General features: G+C 40.8%; 1 protein-coding gene across 3 annotated transcripts in view; it reads left to right on the top strand.

The window, feature by feature from the left end:
* The window catches only part of LOC148892782 (receptor-type tyrosine-protein phosphatase delta-like), a 197,418-nt gene that overhangs the window by 139,220 nt on the left and 32,808 nt on the right, over positions 1 to 25,390 (top strand). For all 3 annotated transcript variants that reach the window (XM_089007186.1, XM_089007187.1, XM_089007188.1), the window contains 20 exons: positions 2,647 to 2,835; positions 3,907 to 3,915; positions 6,396 to 6,413; positions 8,731 to 8,841; positions 11,050 to 11,061; positions 11,499 to 11,768; positions 12,671 to 12,780; positions 13,476 to 13,673; positions 14,766 to 14,891; positions 14,985 to 15,132; positions 15,202 to 15,347; positions 15,577 to 15,721; positions 17,127 to 17,429; positions 18,336 to 18,529; positions 18,644 to 18,670; positions 19,533 to 19,650; positions 20,760 to 21,347; positions 21,713 to 21,807; positions 22,368 to 22,624; positions 23,514 to 23,607. In XM_089007186.1, coding sequence (XP_088863312.1) covers positions 2,647 to 2,835; positions 3,907 to 3,915; positions 6,396 to 6,413; positions 8,731 to 8,841; positions 11,050 to 11,061; positions 11,499 to 11,768; positions 12,671 to 12,780; positions 13,476 to 13,673; positions 14,766 to 14,891; positions 14,985 to 15,132; positions 15,202 to 15,347; positions 15,577 to 15,721; positions 17,127 to 17,429; positions 18,336 to 18,529; positions 18,644 to 18,670; positions 19,533 to 19,650; positions 20,760 to 21,347; positions 21,713 to 21,807; positions 22,368 to 22,624; positions 23,514 to 23,607 — 3,158 coding nt within the window. The remainder of the gene's footprint in view (positions 1 to 2,646; positions 2,836 to 3,906; positions 3,916 to 6,395; positions 6,414 to 8,730; positions 8,842 to 11,049; positions 11,062 to 11,498; positions 11,769 to 12,670; positions 12,781 to 13,475; positions 13,674 to 14,765; positions 14,892 to 14,984; positions 15,133 to 15,201; positions 15,348 to 15,576; positions 15,722 to 17,126; positions 17,430 to 18,335; positions 18,530 to 18,643; positions 18,671 to 19,532; positions 19,651 to 20,759; positions 21,348 to 21,712; positions 21,808 to 22,367; positions 22,625 to 23,513; positions 23,608 to 25,390) is intronic.

Below are 25,390 nucleotides of genomic sequence, written 5' to 3'. Positions count from 1 at the left end.
GTTTCTTATAACGATAAGTTAAGGTGTCTGTTCATGATAGTGTTCCATCTCGGACAGATAATGTAGTCGTCTAATGAAAATATTTGAAGACTCTTATTCCCACTCAACTCATTAACTCGATAAGATGCGAGGTCAGTATAAAAGTTACACCGGTGTAGGTTTCTCCTAAGAGATGTTTTGGAAAGACTGCGGTTCTCAAGTATGTTGAAATTAGGTGACCTTTGCACAATGTATTGTACCTTCGGTAGTCGGTGCACTCCCGCCAAAGCTTTTTATAATCCCGCGGGGGTGCAAAAATGTCAAAGACATATTCAATGAAGTGCTGCAGTTGCAAGCTGTCAAACGTAATGCGATGCGATTTGATAACGACGCCTTCATTTTTATTTTGTTAAACAACGTCGTTGAGCGTGTCATGAATGGTTGAGACAGTGCGGAGAACATATTCCGCTTGGTTCTTCCTTTTGTTCCCGATAGACACGTTTTATTTTTTCCACATTTACACTTGATAAATCTAGCGAGCAAATGTGCGCTCATTTCATTTTGGAAGCTCGTAATAAGCGGATGCAGTTGTTTGCGCTGCAGTTCCCATGACTGGGATGGGCTTTGTCTATGAGCTGTGAAATTATCTGGACGATGCTCAGTGGAAAGAGTCGAGTGAGATTGCATCCAAACGTAATAGCGGGAGGCTCCGACAACACGAGAGCGTTGGGTTACTCGTCTCTCTTTGACTTCAACAAGCGGCAGCGATGCCCTAAAAACATTTGGGTGTTGCTTTACACTTGTCCCGATGATGGATGATAAATAGCTTGTGTTTTACATGCCCATGTCCTTCTTCTCTTACGTAGGACTTTTTTTTCAAGAAAGACTAAATTAAACTGTCACAAGAGGAAAATCTGGTCATCTAGAGACAAAACCGGTTGACATTCAAATGAATGACGCGTTTTTGTCCAAAGAAGTGTGTCTTTAAAGACCTCCAGCTATCTGCATTAACACGCGATTTTGACAGGGAGCAGCTTTTTTTTAAGCATGCGTCCTCAGCATCAAGCATGATGTCCCAGCCCAGGTAGATGAAATAGAATGCATGATAGCAAGCGATGAGGGGGTTCTCTTTGAAGTAAGTGTTTGAATAATGAAAGCAGGGTGAATCGTGATTGTTATGCCGCCTTCCCTCCCTGTGTGCTCCCTTTCACATCACGTCTATCTGTTCTGTCCGACTTTTTTTGGGGCCTTGTTTTCCTTCCTTTGTATCGCTATTCAATTTCGTCGTTTTGTCTTTTTTTCGATCCAACCACCCACTCACACATGCTGGCCATCGCCCCGACACCTCAGCCTGTTCGCTTTGGTTTATGATGTCCATGTTTCCATTTGCCGGTGTTATGATTGATTGAAACCGGAGCTGTTAAAAGGCCACACACATATACGCTTTCAAAAGCTACTGTCTCACGACCCGCTGGCTACAGTTCGATGGGTTAGAACCAAAATTAGCATCTCCTCGGTGAGGTTCAGTGCTTGGATTTCCCGTTAATGAGGCTCGGTGTGGTTGAAAGAGATCACAGGGGATCCTGTTTTTTTCCCTCTTTCTTTTCAACAAGGGGAGTGGAAGGCCAAAAGTTAAAATACCTTTAAGATCAAACACACGTCTCTTTCCTTGTCTGTTTTGGTCATGGATGACTCATCGGGTCTGTTTACTGATTGAAATCCACCAGAGGATATATTAGCATGATGGTCCATCCACAATTTCTTTGTGTAGACTGAAGGAAATTGGAGTGATCTTATTTGAAAAAAAGTCAGTCAAGTTTCTACACTCGTCACTGCCCTTATTTTTGAAACCTGGCGATCGAACAACTTCAGTGGTGCATGAACAATGTCAAAAACAACTGGTTCATTTGAATAGATGATGCTCACCTAAAACCATTTTTATTTGAGTTTCTAAAAGGGAGCCTGAAAGAAAAGTTATTTCTAGACAAAAGAATATTTGGCTCAATATAATAATAATAATAATAATACACTTAATTAAAAGCGCCTTTCAGAACACCCAAGGACACTTTACAATTAAAAGAACAATCCATAGAACAATAAAACAATAAATAAATGATAAATAATAAAACAGCTGATTAAACTAAATCTAAATATTGATTAATAAGAAAAGTGGCTTAATCATGATAAATTGGTGAATGGCGTATGAGACTATCAGTCCGAGGAATCAAGTCCATCAAATGTTATGCGAAAATAAATAGAATAGTTTAACATTGAAATGTATCTATCTATCTATCTATCTATCTATCTATCTATCTATCTATCTATCTATCTATCTATCTATCTATCTATCTATCTATCTATCTATCTATCTATCTATCTATCTATCTATCTATCTATCTATCTATCCATCCATCCATCCATCCATCCATCCATCCATCTATCTATCAATCACCAACTTTGCATAAAATGTAAAAGACTGTGTGTAAAATTTCCCTCAGAATGAAGCCATTACATCTCCATCGACAGTTGATCCTACTTTATCCCGCATGTGATGCAATGTTTGTTTGTTTTTTTAATCCTACTATGTGTGGATGCTCCGTTTGGCTCCCATGAACAGCTGAAAACACCACACACCTCTGTTTTGACATTTATTTCTAATCCTTACAGAGGACCAGCTGCCTTCGGGGTTCCCCACGATAGATATGGGTCCCCAACTGAAAGTGGTGGAACGCTCTCGGACCGCCACCATGCTCTGCGCGGCCAGCGGCAACCCTGACCCGGAAATTACTTGGTTCAAGGATTTCCTTCCAGTCAACACATCCAATAACAACGGCCGAATCAAGCAGTTGCGCTCAGGTAATGGATGACTCGGTAATGGAGCTTTTGTCCCTCTTGCTTAAGTCCCACATTTAGTTCCACCTCACAGGCTTCAATAGCGGCCCACTCCTTTTTCTATTTGCGTTAGCCTTTTGTGAACCTTGCCCCGATTGTTCTCTCCAACACTTCCCATCGTGGTTACTGGCCGTATTCTTTTGCTGTCCTTTTCTGCTGCTGCTGCCTTCGCCGCTGCTGTTATGAGTTGCCTTGGATGGTTGCCTCTCCCTGTTAACTCCTCTTGGATTTTGAAAATGTGAAAAGTCCCACAGTTTCTCCGCTTCGCTCCAAAAACAATCAAAGGCCTTCCTGCGCAAATCACCATTACGACACGGTTGATTTGATGAAAGTAGCATGAACGTTTGTCAGAACAATGTCTTCTTCTTTTGACAAACTTTAAAAAATGTAAACCCGGGTAATGGTGGCGTGTTTCAGGGAATTGCCTCTTCCAAGCAATCTCACTGCTGTGACTAATCAAATCTGTAAAATAACGTTTTCCCTTTTTTTTCTTCAGAAAATCAGAGTGACAGTTTGTTGCACATAAAATGGCCTCCCAATTCTGTCTCCTTATTTATTTTTATTTTTATGTATTTTTATGTGAAAACCCTCAATGAGTCTTCTCAGTCCCTTCCCGCTACTTCCTTCCAGGGATAATTTCTGGACACCAAACCCTCTCTTGTGATTGGTCACCCAACTATTTGTTTCTCTATGGATGAAAAAAAAACCCTATATGCTTCTTTACCTGCTTGTTCACTAGCTGGCTCAACCCAAAATCCTTGCTCTAGGATCCATTATACCTTTTTTTATTTTTACAAATAAAAATAATGTTAATAATAATTGTAAACCTGCATTTGGATATAAAAAAATCACTGTTTTTATATCATTATAATGAATTTATAAACAAATATAATGTTTCATGTCATAGGTTAAGAATATCGTTTTGACTTTTTGGGGTATGGGAGTTCCATTATTTGTGGAGGTGTGTAATCAATGGACCGATTGTAATGCCCTGTCTATGCTGTTTCTTTTCTCTTTGTATCTTTTTAACCACAGAGTCCTTTGGTAAGTGCTTTTGTCCCGAGGCCCACAGCCTCACTGTCCACTCTTCTCTATACCTTTCACTAATGTTGCTGCTCTTCCTACTGCTGCTCACCTTTACAACATCAGGGCGTTATTAAAACGCATGGCATGCACTGTACTAACAGCGCCACTGGAACGCAGACATGCACACAGACGCTAGGCTGTAACGTCTTGATTTAAAACAAAATACAAGCTACATCAAATGACACGCGTACACGCACCTGTAGCTTTAATATTACTTATTTGTGTAGTTGGCCTCACCTTCACCTGTGCACCTGCAGCCTTTTCACACCCAGGGAGTTGTAAAAGCTCTTCCCTCGCACTCGTCGATTTACTTTTTCCAATCCTTCACTTATTTAATTATTCCTTCCCTCACTCACTATGTCATTCACTCACCTACTTACTCCCCCCCCCGCCCGCCCGGTTCTACCCTATAGAGTTACCAGTCAATAAGTCATCAACTCTTGACGTCTCTTCTGTAGGCCTTGAGTGGAGCCACTGAAAGAAAATCAATGACGACTCGATTTCAGACTTCTAGACTGTACGGTGAAGCCTGCGTGAGGCTAACCTTACTACAACTGCCATTCTATGCTCGTGCAAGAAAAATGTAGTAGGTTGAAATAAAATATAGAATATTTTATATTAAGATATATTTTGTATTAATTTGAAAAGAAAAAAAAATGCATTTTTACCATGCGCAAAATTCCACCATTCAAAATTAAAAACCAGGAAACCCACAATAAAACTGTAGGTACTTTCTTCTCTCATTTGTGTTTTATTTATGTATTTAATTTTATTCCCTGTTCCAAAAACTTTGGTTTGTGTTCGACCACATTTTACATCCACGTATAGACCAAGGTGCTAGGTAAAAGATGAGACATAATTCTGAGTTTTAGCACAATAGTGTTAAAAGAATGATATTTACAATAAAAAAAAATAAATGACGTGCCAGTATTCCGACTTTGTACCAGTGGTAACACTATAACCAAATCAATCCGAGCGGCATTGTGCTTGTCGTTGGATTGGATTAGCCTTTATTAGTCTCGCAGTGGAGAAATTTACATTTCAGAGCAGCTATGTGATGAAAGAGGAAAGGAAAGGAAGAAGTAGAAAAATACAAGACCTTTAAAGGCATCATTTTTGCGCCATATTGAAGTAAAAAAATAACTAAATAACATATAATATGACACAACACAAGACACAGTCATTCAATGTATGAAGCAGTTCTAGATGAAAGAGAAGAGTGTCCTTTTCACCAATGGATCAGGGACGTCATGGTTAAATGTGCACGTCTGCTCCAAGCTAAATGTTGATAGGAAACACGAAGCTGTAGCATCCATTGACAAAAAGAGACTGTCTCACATCTTCTGTCTTACGTAAATCCACTTCAATTCCAAGCTGTGACAGTTCCACATTCATTTATTAATAAGAAAGTCAATGTGATTGACAGCATTTTTGTTCGATATTACCTTATTCCTATTTTCCGAAAATCACTTCACATCAAACAACAACACTTACGAGGGAACACCAATTGTAATTCTCGGGTCGATGGCTGTTGGCTACGCAAGGAGAAACATTCAACCTATTGATTTTGGTCATTTCAAGCCACGTATCCTCAAATCTTAATTTGAAGCTGACAAATCAACATCAGCCATGCGATGTGATCAGTGAGCAACATGATTGGGGAGACTGGCCAATGAGACGGAGACGCTGTGTAATGTAAAAAACTTGAGGGCAGTACCAGCCGAGTCATTTTTGGCACTGCAGGACTCATAATGTTATTACGTGATTTTTTTTCTGGCTAAATGTATCACAAAATAGTTATCACCACATGAGAAATGTAATAAAATATGACTTCTATTCTTTTTTTTTTTCTGGGTCTGGCTCGGATTCCGTGGCCATTTAGTTTGACATTTGCAGCCAAAGCTTCAGATCGTCGTAAATATCTTGAATGTCAGAACCTCTTGTAGTCACTCAAAAAAATATATTTTTTTTTTTCTTGCCCAATGGTACATTGTGTGCCGAATAGTGTTAATGTGTTGGTGGTTGGACCTTCCCCTCCACCTTCGGGAAAGTAAAAATTTTAAAAAACATTGATTTTGATGTATAAGGAGGGGGCATGTGTAGCCTAATGTCCAAATGTATTCAGAGTCTCGAGACAGCACACGTCTCCTACCCTGCTGAAAATCAATGAAGCCCACTCAATAACCCAACCCCCTTTATAGCTCTCTCGCTCTCTCTTTCTACAACCTGTCTCTTTCCGCTTATTCTGTCTTAAGTTAATATGTTCTCTCTCTCTTACTTCTTCTCTCTAATTTCTTTCTTCTTTCCGAGTTAAACTCCCGCCCCCCACCCCCAGTTTCTGTCAGTATCCCTCCCTTGCCCCCTTTCCCCTTTTCTGTGGCACTAACATTTTCTTCTTCTTCTCCTTCTCTAATCTCGTGCATTCATTGCCCACTCAGGTGGCACGCCCATACGAGGTAAGACCGCTGGGAGGACCAACTCGACACAGTGGCCTGATTCCATTCCAATCCTCGGCTTCCTCTTGCGGCGGTGTAGGAAGCGGCTCTTCCGGCTGCTTCGCATCTGCGGTGGGAAGAGGAGCAAGAGGAGGAGGGGGTTGGAATTGAGCGAGCAAATTCATGATACTATGACTTTTAATCAACTTCCCTCTTGTCATCTTTTCATGATCTGCTCATCTGTTTATTTTACAATTTGTACCTCACACCCAGTTCACATCATTCCATTGCTTCCTTTGTCATCATATCGTGATCCCTCTTTTGTACAGTGATACCTCGGCTTACGAACTTAATTGGTGTCTCTTCCAAACATTAATTTTCCATAGGAAACCATTAACAATAAGAATAATCCATTTCCACGTCCTCATAAAACATAATTTTCTACTAAATACGCATTAAAACTAGACAAAATATACCTTATTTTATGTATAATAAATGTGCTATTGTATTATAATTGATTAAATAAACTGTACTATATAATAAAGTCGTTTTATTTACCTTTGTGATGATCGTTGATTTAGTTGCCTCTTGATGATATCCGATTGTAGTTGCCGTGCTTTCTCTGCGATAGTACCCTCACACACTGTCCCCTGCTAGCTGCTTTTTGTTAATCCAAATCAACAGAAGTTTTTTAACCTCATCTATTGAGATCGGAGACCATTGGTTAGACAACACAGAAACATTCTTAGCCACACGCTAAGTCACACAAACGCACACCTCGTTCATGTTTTTCAATGATCTGCTTCTTCTGCTCGACCGTAATTTTGTTTTGTGTCCTCTTCCGATTAACACTAGCCTGTGGTGGGGTCTTTTTCGGTCCCAAAAAAGCAAAAGTATCCACCCAATAGCAAACCACGTCTGCACTCAGAAAAAGGGGGTGTGGGAAAGTAGTCTGGAAACCACGGTGGCGCTGTTCGCCTGTGTGGTTTATCTTCTTCCGCCGAAAACTAGTCCGCCAGCCATTGTGGCGCTCCGTGTGTTTCCCGAAAACTAGTTTGTATGCCAAGATTATATTCCTCGCAAATGTAATGTTCATAAACCGAAAGGTTCGTTAGCTAAGTCGTTCGTAAACCGAGGTATCACTGTACTTTAATATCAATTGCCGTCTAACATTGTCGCGCATCTCGACCCTCCTTTTGAACGAAAGCATGGTGTGTTCTTATGTTACGAGTTATATGGAGATAACGTTTTTTTCTTCTTTTTTTACCTTCTTTTTTTTTGGGGGGGGGTGACCTGATTTTCCTTTTTTGGGGGGGGGGGTAAAATTTTGACCTAAGTTTGACTCCACCCCCTTTCGTTCTACCTTGTCTATATTTACCCAATCAAACGTCCCAGTTTTGCTTCACCTTCCAGCTGTTATTCGCTCAGCCCGAAATGTCCAGATGGTGAAGACACACATTCAGACATTAGTATGCTCACATACCCTTCCCCCCCGCACGCACACACACACACACACACACACACACACACACACACACACAGACACACGTTTCTTCATGAGTTTTTTTTTTCAACCATTGCTTTCTCTCTTCTCTCTCATTACTGATAAAAAGCCCCAAACAACCACTTTTTGATAAAGTTTTTTATGGGCGCTTTTTTGCCTTCCAACACCATCCCAAAAAAATAATATCTGGTTGACTTTTTTGACAGTTTTTCTATTTTCAGGGAGTGAGAAAGCATCGGTCCTCTTCCAAAGGCTTTGCGTATGTCGTTTTTTTTTTTTTTTTTTTTTTCTAAATCTGTTGGCCTTAACAAAGGTCCGTTGATTTCTTGACCACATTTATTGGGTGTGCTTTCAATGACATCACACTCCTGATCCCATTGGTGGATCTGAAAAAGTCAGTGTTATGTTATTTCCATGGCAATGGTTTTGAAACGTTATGTAACCGCAACTCAACTTTTTCAAAAGTCTATTTATGACCGGATTTCTCAACATGTCAACTGCTTGGCTTATTTATTTCTGTCTTGCATGAAGAATCATATTCCCTCTTTTGGACTTTTTGTTTCCGTCTCATTTCTAAATCAGGATGCTGACCTTTGTTTTGAGGAGATTTTTGCCGACAGTGACAGAAATGTGTCCCCATTGAATGGCCTGTTTTTTTTTCGCACTCTTCTCCACCAAGTTCACGTTTCACTGATATTCAAACTCACTTGTCCTTTCCAATAATAAATATTCTGCACCAGATTACAAGGCATTGGATAATTTTTGATTCTATTTTTTTGTGTGTGTTTCTGTCCTCCTCTCCGTATATTTTCCTTTCCTTATTCATGCATTCAGGTGCACTGCAGATCGAAATGAGTGAGGAGTCTGACCAGGGCAAGTATGAGTGTGTTGCCACCAACAGCGACGGAACTCGCTATTCCACCCCAGCCAATCTCTACGTCCGAGGTAAAACAGCTTCAAACCGCACTAAAAGAATTAAAACTTATCGAGATATGTATATTGTAACCAAAAGCAAATGTCATTGCACTTGTATTAATTTTCTGCAATGCCATTTGGAAATATTCTGCTATTTTTTTTCAATAAATAGATGGAAATTAACCCTTTGGTGCACCGCACCCTGTTATCCGATAAGCTGTCCACTGTAGTAACCACTGTCCCTAACAGGGTTAAAAATAAGAGCCCTTATCTCCATAATTAATTCAACATTTAATTTTAAAAAAGCTACATTGATTACCATATTGTCCGGTGTATAAGGCGCACCAGAGTATAAGGCGCACCCCCAATGAATGGAGTATTTAAAAAAAATTCCATATACAGGTAACATCCGACTTACGACCAGCTCGACTTGCGACCACTCGTACTTACGACCATGACCTCCAGACCCTATTTTTTAAAATTTTAATTGTACACCTTGCACCGCAACGTGCTACCAGGCCGGCATCGTGTAGAACAATTTTGGCCAGGCAGCCAGCAGCTCACTCTCGCACAGCAATCGACCGTGTGATGGCACCAGAGAGGGCGAGTTTACGTGTCATTTAACCTCCGAGTCTCTATTGAACATTTTGAATGGATTTCGACTTACGACCATTTCGACTTACGACCATTTGGTCAAATATAGTATATATAAATGCATAAAGGTTTTCCATATACAGTAAAGTCTCGTTATATCGATATCGGATATATCGATAGTCCCGGTTATATCGATACTATTTTTATACACGCACGGAGAAAATTACATGCAAACAGGGTCGGATATATCGATAGTCCCGGTTATATCGATATTTTTTCGGACTCCCTTGAATATCGATATAACGAGACTTTACTGTGTATATATATATATATATATATATATATAAATAAAACTATGTATTTATATATATATATTATATTTGGAAAACCTTTTTCAGTCATCGAAGGTGCGTCTTATACAGGTAACATCCGACTTACGACCGAGTCCCGTTCCGACCAAATGGTCGTAAGTCGAAATGGTCGTAAGTCGAAATCCGAAGTCGAAGTCGCTATATATATATATATATATATATATATATATTAAATATCCCAGCATGTACTGCGCACTACTTCTATGAGGGGGATTTGAGTCAATAGTTGCGAGACCTGGCTCAATATTATTTCACATATCAGGTGCAACTGTGTATAAGGCACAGGGTGGTCATCTTTTTGAAGAAAGTTAAGGCTTTTGGGTGCACTTTATATACCGGAAAATGCAGTAAATCTAATGTTCTTATGGGCAACTCTAGACATGTCTATCACATATATTTATGAAATATTTATAACCTAAACTGTCTGAATTATGGCCATGGAAATACAGTTTTTATTATAATTTTGTTTCCAGGAATGTGAGTGAAACAAATTATATATTTTATTGTACAAATATTATACACAACGACAGATGCTATTTCGCTTCAGTCATAAACGAGAAGGCTTCCAAAACAAGGGTCTTCTTTCCACACAGTTAACAACAGGTTGAGTATTTTTACTGAAGCTATTAATCTCTCTGCCCTCCCTTCTTAGCCTTTAGCCCTGCAAGAGAAAATAAATCATAGTCTGTTTAGGACTTTTCATGTCTCTAGCCAAAATTTGACAGGCGCTGTACCTCTTCGGGCATTTGGAAAGCATTCACTCTCACACACCCGACCAATGTTTGAGTCTTGAAGATGTTTTTATTCTGGAGGCTTTTAGCTCGGTTGCCACGCCAACCAGATAAAAATTCAAAAATAAAAAAAAACAACAACCTTTTAAACAACTTGATTGTTGCTCACTCCAGAGAATTGAAAACAAACACACACAACTAGATGTACAATTTAAAACACATAAATGTCATATTCATATTTATGTGCACAAGAAAAGGAGTCGGTGATGTGTGTCCAGTACTTAAAGTCTCACAAAAATACTGTAGCGAGTTCAAGTGAGTGTTTGACGGGCTGTGACAGGTTTTCTCCGACACCCTGGCTCGCCACAGCTTGTTTTTTTCCAGCTTTTTCTGTGGAGCTTCCCCTCTTGTCTGTTGCCACGCTCCGCTGTCTAACGTGTTTTCTCTCCCTGTCTTTTCTCTATATTGGCCATTTTCCTCTTTACCCCCCCACCCCAACCCTTCCATTCACCTCCCCCACTTTGTTCTTACTTGCTCCGCAGAGCTCCGAGAAGGTTGGTATTGTGAAGACAATGTGGCTCTATTGAATTTTTGTGTTGAGTGTTTCTTTTGGTCGAAGATAACATTTGTGTTGGTGTTGAGTGACTGGTTTATGTGTTGTGCTTTTTTTTTTCCTTGGTGCACATTTTCCTGTGCTTTTTTTATGCATTTTATTTTTTTGTGGGTCGCATTTGTGTTTTCACGCATATAATATTCATTCCCTGTATAAAACATTTACATATCACATACACCCAAGTGGTGACTTACCTCACTGTTGGAATGTTTGCTTTTTTTTTTTGATTGCCATGAAACATCATTTGAATGCACGATGCACCATAAAAACACATGCGCAGGTCCCTGTTGTCATCCACTGCGCCGCATTTTACTCAGCAACACCCTCATAAATGTCTAATGGTACTTCCCTTCCTGCTTTTATTGTTCCGCCGTCCAGTCCGACGCGTCCCCCCTCGGTTCTCCATTCCCCCAGCGGACAGTGAGATCATGCCTGGGGGAAACGTCAATATCACCTGCGTGGCAGTGGGCTCGCCCATGCCCTATGTAAAGTGGATGCTCGGAGCGGAGGACCTGACCCCAGAGGATGACATGCCCATCGGAAGAAACGTACTGGAACTGACGGATGTGCGCCAGTCCAACAATTACACCTGTGTTGCCATGTCAACGCTTGGCGTTATTGAGGCTGTGGCGCAGATTATTGTAAAAGGTGAGTTTATCAGCATATGGGAAAAAAATAAATAAAACGGACGCTGCTGGTCTCTCAGAGCAACCGAGTAATATAAGGAGGCAAGGATTTGCCCTTGAAACTAATATACTTTTCAGTCAAGGCTGTTCCAATTCAAAATGAATAAGCGAGCACTTTCCATCAAAAACACAAGAAACCGAAAATCAAGAAAACAATCATGATCAAGTGCTGAATGGCATTTCAAAGTAAGATTAGATTTTACTTATGATTGAAATGAGGAATGAAAATTGGGATGCACTTGTTTTATTTATTATTACATCTTTGCTAACTTCAACTTAAGTCAGAATGAACACCGCATCCGTGTGCTGTGTGATTTCTCTTACTTAGCCCAGAGGTTCTCCAACTTTTAACATGAAAAAACGCTCTCCAAATATCACCATCATGACATTCGTGACATTAAAATACAGCACAGTGTGATACAATAATAGATTCTATGGTGTGGACATGTAACATCATGCAAAGTTCCAACATAACTTATGTCGAGGAAAATGAAAAACCGAACCAGGAATAATTATAAAGATTTAAGTGAAATGTACTACTCAGACAAATTTATATAAAGTGAATGACCTGTACTTGAACACATGAACTGTATTTTCTAATTCCGTTTTTTTCTGAATACAATGAAGAAAAATGTATTTGATTCCAATGCTATTATGATAAATGGAATGGTAATTATTTTCAAAATGTACTCAGGTTCAAAACATGACATGAACTCTGATTGCATTGTCGAAATACCATCTCCAACTTGAAATCCTAATATGATGTGCTGTTACACGTTTTAGATTTTTTTTTCATTATTCATATTGCCTGTATTTGAATCGTCAAAAATCCGACAATAAACCTTCACTGCGTCATTCCCTCAGCCCTTCCAAAGGCTCCTGGTACACCCGTGGTGACTGAAAGGACTGCAACAAGCATCACTCTCACCTGGGATTCTGGCAACCCTGAACCTGTATCCTATTATATCATACAAGTAAGTGGCATTCACATCAACACACTGACTGACTGTGCAAGTTGCATCGACTGGCTCTAGCAAAACTCAATGCTTGTATGAAAATCAAATAGCATACTCGTATTTTTTTCACTATCAAACACTTTGTATAAATAGTAAAAATAATGGTTTCTTTGCAATCCACGAGATGGAGAGGAGCTAATGGAAATACAATACAATACAATACAGCTTTGTGGGTGTAGTGCTTTCACAACCGCTGCATCCGTAATATCGAACCTTACAGAACATTTAAAATACAACATCCTAGAACGCAATATACTACTGAAGCGCTACCCCCACGACCCGACCTCGGATAAGCAGCAGACGATGGATGGATGGATGGATGGATGGATGGATGGATGGATGGATGGATGGATGGATGGATGGATGGATGGATGGATGGATGGATGGAAGAAAAATACTGATCAATATATAAGGCGCGTTGGATTATAAAGCATGCTGTCAGCTTTTGAAAAAAATGAATGCCTTTAGGTGTGACTTGTAGTGCGGAAAATAAGGTATAATAGTTCACAACAGTGGCATTTAGTTAAGAAACATGTGACCAAATGTTCGATCACAGGTCAGCCCTCATCTTGTGTCATAAATCATTGAGTGTGTTGGTTTAGTATCCGCCTGTTATTGTTTCTTATATCTTGATGCACTCTGTCTTGCTGCAGCACCGTTCCAAAGGCTCGGAGGACCCCTATAAAGAGATTGATGGCATCGCCACCACACGCTACAGTGTAGGTGGTCTGAGCCCCTACTCCCATTATGACTTCCGCGTGGCCGCTGTTAATACCATCGGCCAGGGTCCTTCCAGCGAAGCGGTGGAGGCTCGCACAGCGGAGCAGGCGCCCTCCTCACCTCCCCGACAAGTAAGGGCAACGCCTAGAACGTTTAGACTGACTTGTCCGGCATCCTGAGTATTATGTGATATTGTTATTAACTCATTCACTGCCAGACGTGCAAACGTGTCCACTCCAGTGCCAGGGATTTTGTCATTTTCACTCAAATTCCAGGACCCACAGCATATTACGTTTTAGGACTACGTAACCATTCAATGCAGCGTAAAAAACTTAGACTCTCCTCTTTCATCAGAAAGAAAGAGTTCATTCCTAAATTATTTGGGTCAGGAGTTATATGAGCTTGAAATGAGGGCTGCTGCCCAAAATACAATGCGATACATACATTTTTGTTTATGTAGCGCTTGAACAACAGCTGAAGCCGGAACAAAGAGCAAACGTGGAAAAAGGGAAATGCCAGCTTTGGCCACCGCTTTATTGGCACCCAAGCATGAAAAAACAAAACCTGAACAAATTCGAGATTGGCGCTCTATGTCATATTTTCAATTCCCGAATCAATTCGTAAATGGCAGTGAATGAGTTAAATTCATAATCTTGGTATAGAGTGAGTGGGTAGTTGTATTGTTCGGTCATCTGTTTGCTTGCTGAGATTCCATTGGGTTAATGTTTTTATTTTTTAATTTTGTGTGTTTGGATCATTGGACTAAAATATGATTTATTTCAGTTTGATGAAAGGATATTTGTTAGAGTTGGCAATGACAGTTAACATGAGAAGGATTTGGTCTTGAAATCTGGTTTTGTTAAATTTGATTCACTGTCATAAACAATTGGGGGATTGCTAGTGGGATCATTTATTGTTCTTAACCATAAATTTGTACTTGAAGATCCTATGTCAGATTTTTTTTTTAATGTTTAACTATAATTGCTCCATTGTCTTAAACGTGATTGGAGCTGTGGCAAGCCTGAGGCTCTCTCATAACTCAAATCATTGCTTGAAAAACAAGGCAAAAAATAATGAAATCTATCACACAAGTGACGGCTTCTATCACAAAAACATTCAGAAAGTCAAGGCACTCTAATCACATTACACTTGCATAAACTGTATTTTAGTGTTAATGAAAAGCGGTCGGAATACATTTTAAGGACTTCCTATTTGGCTTGCAGGTCAGAGGTCGCATGCTGAGCACCACAACGGCAATCATTCATTGGGATGAGCCGGAGGAACCAAACGGGCAGGTCGTGGGCTACAGGGTGTACTACACCTCAGACAACACGCTGCTGGTCAACCAGGTATTCGCCCGTCACGCGTGTGACACTCAAAACTTGTCTACTCTGTGTCAACACTCATGTCAACACTTTGCTTTCTATGTGGCACCTGTGCAGTGGGAGAAGCAAATGGTGCGGAGTGCCAACTTCATCACCATTCAGGGCTTAACTCCGAACAAGACATATTACATCAGGGTTTTGGCTTTCACATCCGTTGGAGATGGTCCCCTTTCCCAAGATCTGCAAATTATTGCCAAAACTGGTGGTAAGAAAACAGGATATGTCACTCTTAACAGATAGAAGTTAATAACAACCTTGTCTTTGAACACTTCAGTCCCATCGCAGCCTTCAGAATTCAAAGGAGAGGCCAAATCTGAGACGAGTATCCTGTTGTCCTGGATAGCGCCACCACAGGGTGGACCGGATAACCAGATCACAGGGTATGAACTGGTTTATCGACGAGCGGATGATACAGAGGAGGTGAGCGCTGAATTTGATCTGTGATTGTTGGTTGGATGAAATGGACATGTCAGTAGTCAATTACACAACACGTATAGTCATCGATTCGAAATCACAATTTTAGATGATTGCAGTCCTTCTGTGCCTTTTTTTGGAATGTCTTTCAATGTAATTTGGATTGTGGTTAATTACATTTACAAAGTCAAAAGCGACGGATGCTCATGTGCCGGTATCGTCATATCCCCTTCAGAAGAAAGTAAGCTTTGAGCCGACAACCTCCTACCTGTTGAAGAACCTCAAGCCTTTCTCAGCCTACACTTTCCAACTGGCTGCCCGTAGCAAACATGGCATTGGCGCATATACCAATGAGATTTCCATCGACACGCCGCAGACGCGTAAGTTCAGCTGCACGTTGTGGAGTCTGAGTGTGTGAAAAACGGGTCAGGCTTTATTTGGACAATGCAAAAATTGTGGAGATATGAGTCAAATGGCATTCTACAACAACCAACCAGGCCTATCAAGGAAAAGGTTTCTTTAGCCGTCATCTGTACTTCTTTGAAGGTGTCGGATGTTTAGCTCCTCATCCGAAGAGCTTCGTCAATGAACTAAAGTTGTGCTGGTAACTCTGGCTATGAAGCATTTTTTGTAAAACAGTAAAACCCTCCACTAAATCGCCATGGTGGTTTAAGGTTTAATTTAGATCGTGCTTACTACAGACTTCTGAGGTTGTTACCATGGAGGCTTAGTCATGCTATTGATGGTATACTAGAGCTAATGAGGCGATCAGTGCCGGGGATAGAACATTAGAGGTATTCAGATTGGCTTCAGAGGAGTAGTCTACTGCCACATCTGTGTATTAGGGATATATATAGGGCCAAGGTTACCAGCAGTCACACCTTTAGTTCGCTGACGAAGCTCTTCAGATGAGGAGCAAAACATCCGACACCTTCAAAGAAGTACAGATGACGGCTGAAGAAATATTTTCCTATACGACTGAGAGCCTAGCCAGACCAAAAAGACCAATGAAGGCTCTGCGTGGATACCCAATCCGTGGATTTGGTCCAAAATTGTACCCCCTCCCCCAGAAAATGTTTACATAGTCTGACCAAAGATAATTTTAAAGACGGACAGAAATGTCCATGACATTGACAGGATGAGTAGCATTTTTAGTTTGCATTGTGACAAATAGACCAACCTGAATTCTGACTTACATTGACCTCAGTTTTGATATTTTAACAAGCATCGAAAGTGAGTTTGAAAAACTCACTTTTTATTTCTTTCCTGATTGGCACATCATGCTAAATGTCATTTTTATTGTTGGATATCAATGTGAGGTGTGTAAGAATTCAGTACAAGCATGGGTATACAAGTCAGACATTTGTAGCTGGAAAATGTGATCTCCATCATGGATCAAGGGCTCAGACTTGAGTAGAACAAGTAAGTTCCGGGCAGGTACGTATGTGTGTTCTCAGCTCTAGTCAGTCTATTTTGTGTTGCGTCTCTTTGAAGTCATTCTCTCTCTTTTTCATCAGTCAAACCAAAGTCGACACCCATCATTCAATATCTTTGTTCAGTCATCTTGCTTTTTAGTTGTAATATAGGGCCATTTTTTCTTGATAGCTTCAGTTCTCCAGTGTTTTGTTTTCATTTTATGTTTCTTTGTCTTCTGTTCTCTGTCTTGTGTCTGCTCCATTCCATCCCCACTCCTCCACCTCACCCCAATGGCAACTTACACACACCGCCAACTTCACACTTACCCAAAACAATTCCAACGTGTGCCTTCTCAAACTGGCCAATCAGTTCCTTCAGCACCTCCTCGGGACATAAGATGCACCAGCCCCACTTCTACCAGCATCCTGGTAAGTTGGGCACCACCACCTGTGGAGTTTCAGAACGGCGTCATTACGGGATACACCATCCAGTACTCCACCACCGGGGTCAACAAAACATCCAAAAGGATTGACGACATTCCTACGGAAGGTTCTCCGTACCTGTTGGAAAACCTAGGGAAATGGACTGAGTACGGAATAACAGTGCGAGCGCAGACGGAAGCCGGCGAGGGACCGGAGAGTTTACAGCTGATTATCCGCACCGAGGAAGATGGTATGTTTCCAAACGATCTGAGGATTTTCCCCCCACTGGCTCGTGCTACCCGACTAATAAGACTAATGAGCTCCAGGCACCTGTGACTAACTTATGCACTTGAGAACATTTGACAACCTTCCCATTTATCCTTCCCAACCACCCCAACTGGAAAAAAAAAACCTTTTCTCAACCCTTGCCACCGCTTTCTCTCCATCAGCTGCAACCCTTTTTTTCCATGCTGCTTTTTTAAATCCACTTTTTCACAACTATTTTTTGGTGCTTTTTTGTCCTTTTCCTCTTGAATCCAAGCATTGGAATTTCCCTTTCTTGGAATAACAAATAACCCTCAATAACTTTGGCTGAACCTTGGCCTTCCTTCACTCCTAACTGCTCGGCCAAATCCCTTCTACCTTGACAGCTGTTTCGAATGTGTTTAGCCACGTTACATCAATGTGTTTTACTAATTTTGTCATATTTTCAGCAATATTTTGACTAATTCCGTCTCCTAGCGTTCCACCAATAACACTGACTTCAGTGTTGTGGGAGAGAAATGTAGTTCTTGGTAGCATGAGAGGTTTTTTTTCTTGATAACAATATTTTCTCTTTGACTGTCTGCCACTGTTTATCTGCCCGTGGCGACAAATCCCTTTTCTATCTGCCATTCTTATCTTTCCCGACATTTCCTTCTTATCCTCCATGTTTTTCCTCGAGCACCCGCCTCTCTTTTTTTTCTACTACCCTGACCTTTTTTCAGCTAGACATCACTGACAATTTCGACTTTTTGGATGGCTGCATTTTTACATCAGTTTTTCGGTGTATTTTTCTGCCCCCAATCTATTTTTAATGAAAAAGAATACGTCCATGCTGACGTTTAAGTGGCCATCATTGGTGACCCTTGACCTCTATCCCAAAATGCATTTATAGTTCCAAGTGGTCCTCCTCGAGGGGTGGACGCAGTGACAGTGAACGCTTCAGCCATTAGGGTGAAATGGCGAGCGCCAGCCCCTGAGCTGCACCACGGTCAGATCCGAGGCTATCAAGTCCACTACGTGAGGATGAACTACGGCGAACCTCAGGGTCATCCCTCCATCAAGGACATCCTTATAGAGGACTCACAGGTACCATTCGTCAATGGAATACCATGAAATTCAATTTACAGTGCATGGTCTTATAATTACTACTTACAATTGCATCTTTTCTGTGCTCCTTCTTTGTTTTTTGTCAATACTCAGTGGGAATATGACCAGACAGCTCAATATGTGAGTAAATATTTCTTTAAGCATGTTACATAATGACAGTAATAAAGCGTCAGATGAAAATCAGTCAGTAGTCTAAAATATCCTCCAATTATTGCAAGGCAGTAGGATGTACAGTAGGTGGAGGTCAACAGTGAATCTCTGTCAGAGATATGACAGTCAGACACTGTGGAAGAAGACTCAGAACCAGAAAGATTGTCCCAACTGCCGGCAGGAAACGCAGTTATCCATGACATACGTCTGAATTCTGCGGCCCTCTGCCAAGCTATTTATTGAGAGTACATGGACATACAAATTAAAGTGATACATTAATAAAACATAGTTTTCTTGATTATATTACCACGCCTCTGGACGTTCTGAGCACCAACAGCTGTAAGCAATAAAACATTGTGTTTTCCATGAACTGATAAATTTGTAACCTGGCTAATGACCTCTTCCTGTGATAAGGAGTTTCCCAAGTCCTAAATTATGTCCAAGGCCAGCTCTCGTAGATGAAGATGACAGTTTAACAAGCTGTGTCTGTTGACCTGATTGACCCCAGGTTGTCTGTGCTTCACTTGTGTATTGAGTCACAAATGTTGACTAAGCATATAACAGCATGAAACTTTTAAATATGATAACTTCTTATACTGTCTAATCTCTATCAACCTCATGCCGTTACTTGTGCTTTACACTGGAAACATTTCCCGTCAAAAACTAAATATAAGACATACGATATATCAATATTTCTGCTTCTTTCCAGCCAAGCTCAACATGGCACCTAAAATTTTCACACCATGAAATAGTTTACTGGTGATGTTTACATTTGCACCTTTTGCTAACATTGTTAAATGATGCATCTGACCGATCGCTCATTCCCTTGCAGGAGGCGCTTCTTGGAGACTTGAATGCAGACACTTCCTATTCTATCTCAGTTGGAGCTTACACTGCCAAAGGAGATGGTGCCCGTAGCAAACCAGTTGCCATCTGCACTGCTCTACCATGTAAGTCACTGGAATTTATCAATTAAGTCATACCATTAGCATGCAGAACAACCATGAATGATTGTTTTTGAGGGTTCATTATGAGTACCGTTTTTAATCAAATCTTTTTAGGGGCCATTTCTGATTCAGTAATTGTCAGCAGTTTTCTCCTCTTTGCAAAGGAAAATTATCCCAAATGCAAACTCCCTCTGAGTTTCAGAGGAAAGATAGGCATCATTGGAGAATAGATACATAAGTACCAATCACTGAGTTACAATCTTTGGGAAACATCTGAAAAAATAATGGCCACCTCTTAAAAGGGGAGTCAACCCAAAAATGTAAGAAGAATATGTTCTATGCAGCCTCACTTTTCTGATTAGTGTGTATGTGGAATAGGAGTTTAGCACTGAAATCCACCTCTTTTCTTTTAAAATATGTCATGTTACGAAACCCACCTTTATGAAAGAAATACAGTATTTGAAATTTCAAAAATTCTAGTTCTCTCCAATTCGAAGAACTTTAACTCATTCACTGCGAGACATGCAAAAATGTGTCCACTCCAGTGGTAATTGTTACTCGAATTCCAGGACCCGCAGAATATTGAGCTTTAGGACTGCATAAACATTCAACGCAGCATAAAAAAACCTTAGACTCTCTTCTTTCATCAGAAAAAAAACAAGTTATTTCTTAAATCATATGGGTCTGGGGTTATATGAGCTTGAAATGAGGGTGGCTGTCCAAAATAAAACGCAATATTGGTTTATTTTGCGCTTTAAGAGCAGCTGGAGCTGGAACAAAGCACTAACATGGAAAAAAGAGAAATGCTGCCCCTTGTGGAAGGGAAAAAACATTGCCAGAGGCGACGGCCAGCGCTTTATCGGCCCCCAAACAAGAAAAAATACAACCCGAACAAATTCATGAATGCCACTCTATGTCATATTTTCAATTCTCGACTAAATTGGTAAATGGCAGTGAAAGAGTTAGTCACATTTTTTACAACGGTTTATTTATCATATGTTGACTTAACAGTTATGCATTGTTCTTTTTGTCATGACAAACAGAATGTACTACAATTTTCAGTTTAGCCATTGGTTTTCCTCACAGTCTTTTCTCCTAATTCCTCTTTGTAGTGCCACAAAAACCCAAACTAATGGCAAGCGCAAGTGACTCAGGCACCACTCTGCTTCAGTGGTATCCACCACCGAATCCCCCAACTCCAATCCTGGGTTACCGCCTCACGTTTGGCCGTGTCGATGTCCTTCCTTTCACAGTGGTGGAGTTCCCTGCCAAGGACAGTCGCTACACAGCTCATGACATCCACAAGGGGGCAAACTACGTGTTCAGACTGTCCGCCCGGAACAAAATGGGCTACGGAGAAGAGGCGGTTCAAGAAGTGACCACACCTGAAGGCACCCCAACGGGATACCCAGAAAATATTATCTCAGAGGAAATGTCTGCCAATTCCCTTCACCTGACATGGAAATCAGTACCACTCATTGAACAAAATGGAAAAATTGTCAAGTACTCGGTGCTGTACAAGGATATAAACAGTCGGGGCAATTCCTCGGAGGTTGTGGTGTCCACTCCAGGGTCAAGTGTTTTGTTGGAGGGTCTGAGTGCCGATACTGTGTATGATGTCAGGGTATGCGCATTCACCACTGTCGGCCCTGGTCCGTACAGCCCCGCTGTCCAAATTAGGACACAGCGGCTCGACCAAGGTAGGACTCAACACGCGATCCCTAATCACTGATCTTCATCGCTCAGGACACCAGACACACTTCCTAACCAATCACTCGAGAGCCAACATGCACATAATCATACACACGCCTGGTTACATCCTAAGTGTCCTTCTTCATTGTCTTGTCGCTGTACTTTTAGAGCAAACATCCTTTTTCCAAAGCAAGGTAAGATCCTTGGGTCTATCTGGTCTCTCTGACTAAATGTTGACCCAAGCAAATACAAGTAGATGGCTTTTAATAGAGATGAGTACACAGGTATACCCTTTAACATGGGTTCAGCAATCAAGAGTTCCGCCTTGGGTTAATCTCGTTTATTTTGTTTTTTCCTGTGATTTATACCCTAGTTTTTGCCACCAACTTCAGAGTGAAGGCTGCCATGAAGAATTCAGTGCTGCTGTCCTGGGAGGTCCGAGACAAGAATCCTACACAGCCATTTACTGTAAGTATTACGGCTTTGCATCTCTCCAAATGAAAACGGTGGGGCTAGTTATCGTGATACTTAGCCATAGCATTCCATGACAGTTCATTGTTCAAGTGGAACGATTCAATTAGCTTTGATTCATCTGGCTTCAAGAATGTGATGGCTGAAAAGGAAGAAAATGTAGGATAATACATTGAGTTAAGTACTCAATTTGTTTAATCGGATCCTTTGTGTTGAATTGATATTGCTGCAAAAGGCGCAATGTGAATGAATTTCAGACATATTTTGGGCTGACATCACAGCAATTGATGCTACCAAATTTAAATCAATCGGTTTGATGTTTACCTCCCTTTACTAACAATAAGGATTTGAGGTGTGAGGGGGGTGTTGTGTGAGTTTCACCACATAGTTCATGGAAAATAAAAGAAGTGTATAGGAATTTGAGGTGTCATGTATTGAAAAGAAATAAAAGAATATGCCACTAAAATAGTTACAGCTCTTCATCTAAAACAATAAGCTGTATTTTAGTGTGGTGCGTACTATTCGGAAAAAAAACGGAATGCATTCTCCGTATTCAGATCCTGTACGGAAAAGGCCAGTCTGTGGAGGTGGACGGGAAGCAGACACAAAAGCTGATCACTGGTTTGCAGCCAGACACCCTGTACTCTTTCTTGCTTACCAACCGGGCCAACAGCGCCGGGGGCCTACAGCACCGCGTCACCGCCACGACTGCTCCAGACATCCTGAAAAGCAAACCCGTCGTGGTGGGAAAGACCAACGCCGATGGCATGGTGACTGTACAACTTCCATCCGTCCAGACGTCAGCTAAAGTCAAGTAAGGAAAACCCCGTTTGAGAGACGAGCGTCTGATTGAATACAACAGAGATGCTCCAATTTCCTAAAAATAGAATTACCGTCTCGATCGGCCCTTTGAGCTCATTCCACCATTCCTCCCTTGAATCCTGTCTTATGACTATTAGCCAAACAGGAGGGATTTCTCTTTACGAGTCGGCGGTCTTACAATACTTCAAACTCCCACAGCAGACATGGCAAAAGCACAAAGCTCGTAATCTCACCCAAACCCAGAATAAATATAGAGCACCGGTGCACTCTCCACTGTAAATCTCGGCGTGATTCATTCCCCCGCAACACCCACAATGCTTCTACTTTGCTGCCATCCTGTCACTTTTTTATTTTTTGCTCTCATTACACTCTTTCTGATAAAAGAAGTAGACACAAACTGCTATCAGCTGCGTGTTTCATTTTACGACAAAAATACATCATCAGCAATTCCGCTCTCCGAGATCATATCTGTTCATCTCACTGCTGCAAATTCAATGTTTCACCACATTTGCTGTAATGCCTGTTATGTTATTAAGTGCGAGCTGCAAGCGGTGGAGTGAGTCATGCACTGGGGACACATTTATCATTTTAGTGTGAGTGCCCTCATGGCTTGGTGGAAGCTATTGGTGCTCCAGCTGATTAGAAAAAAGGCTTTTACTTAAGAATGGAAGCTGGGACACTTCATTAGGTATACCTGCATCTCATGTCCATGACAAGAGCTGTTATGGGCCGGTATCGCACGATTACAAATAGAATAATCATTCATTTTTTTTATTCAAACTATGCATTTTTTTTAGGTTTATGATATGTTTAGAATTGAGGCTATGGGGCTTCTAGTTCACGGTCGGTTGATTTTTATCGCTACCCATCATGTCTTTTAGGGGTTATTACATCGTGGTGGTCCCGCTGAAGAAACAGCGGGGAGGGAAGTTCTTGAATCCATGGGAGGATCCGGATCAGATGAACTTAGATGAGGTAGAGTTATTCAACGTGTTTATTTATTTTGGAATTTGGGGGGAGAAATGCCATATGGTTTGCTTTTCATCAAAGCTACTGCCCCTTTCGATTTGAATGATCTTTGAGGGAAGCACATCTGAAGTATTTTGCTGACAATGTATGCTTACACACTGGAGCTGGATTTCTTTCAGCAACACGTTGCAATAGCCTTCAATGAACAGTCACTGTGCTCCGTATTTGCCAAGAACATTGAGTCACGGGAGTTGGTGTTATTTACTGTTCATGCAGAGAGTGAAAACACACACCGCAGGTTTTTTTTCTCACCTCTAAAGAGATACATCTCAAAATAGCAATCACTCTTCGGACTTTCAATGTCTGTTAGATAGCATTGGCGTGAAAAGTAATATCACATTTCACCGTGGCGGAAAAAAAAGAATAGCTTTACCTGCCCAAAAAAATAAAAAATACATTTTAACACCAACCTTCAGCTAAATTTCATATCTCGGTGGAAGCTATGAACAAGAGACAACCTTGAAATCTGACACCTATTTGAAACAATTTTGTCAGTAAGAGTGATCAAGAAATTACCGATACAAGACTTGCTTGAATGAATCTTCAGGAATACTTGCATAAAAGAAACTGTTTTTGATGAACTTTCACTTTTAGTGTCCACCCCAAGGTGGTCAAACACATTTTTTGCAGCAGGTCACATTGTAGTTACGCTTTCCTCTCATTATGAATTTCAGGAAGACATTTGAAGATAGTTGTCAAAGTCAAGGCCCGGGGCCCAAATCTGGCCCGCCACATCATTTTATTAGGCCCCCGAAACCAAATCAAGCTTGTTAAATTCCATAATGCTTGCTGATGGAGGATAAGAAGTTATCATATTTAAAAGTCCCATGCTTAGCTGGCCAACCAAACAATAGGCCCACAGTCAAGGCGCAGATGGCCACACTAAATCTGAGTGAAACAGACACAGCCCAGTGAAACTGTCATCTTCATCCAGGAGATCTGGCCTTGGACAGAATTCAGGACTTGGGAAATCACAGGAGGACTTGAAACTGAAGAGCTCATTAGCCAGGTTGCAAATTTATCAGTTCATGGTAAAGACAACAGCTGTTGGTGCTCAGAACGTCCAGGGGTGTGGTATTATAATCAAGAAATGCATACAGAAAACTATGTTTTACTAATGTATCACTTTAATTTGCATATACTCTCAATAAATGAATGAATGTGTTCCCTGCCGGCAGTAAAAGACAATCTTCCTGTGTTTGACACCCCTGCCTTAGAGTGGTTAATCCCCTCCATGTATTACATATAGAGTGCACAACACATTTATGAATAACTTGTTTTCAAATTTAAAGTCAATATAATACTGTTAATGTGGTTTATATCAGACAATTTGAAATTTTGGTCTTTAGCAAGCATCATGGAATTTCACAAGCTCGATTTCCTTTCGAGGGCCGAATAAAATGATGTGGTGTGCCGGATTTGGCCCCCGGGCCTTGACTTTGAAACAAGTAGTCTACGTAAACTAATAATGATATCTGTATTCCCCAAAAAAATACATTTCGCGCTTGCATAAAACTAACATAAAAGGAAATTTGAATTGTTAAATGAGATTTGTGCCTTAAAATATTTGACCTCAATGATTTCACTTTTGAGCAGTACCTATTTTTGAAGAGAATGTTGACATTTAATTTTAGTTCCGACTATGATGCTGCATTCCCCGTCATGATATTCTCTAAAAAGGTTACTGAAACTTTGTTGAGTATCCACGGGATACCATTGGATCTGGTGA

The sequence above is a fragment of the Hippocampus bargibanti genome, linkage group LG10, assembly GCF_051943395.1.
Source record: "Hippocampus bargibanti isolate YZ-2025 linkage group LG10, ASM5194339v1, whole genome shotgun sequence".
Taxonomy (NCBI): Eukaryota; Metazoa; Chordata; class Actinopteri; order Syngnathiformes; family Syngnathidae; genus Hippocampus; species Hippocampus bargibanti.
This window is presented reverse-complemented; position numbering and strand designations above follow the sequence as displayed.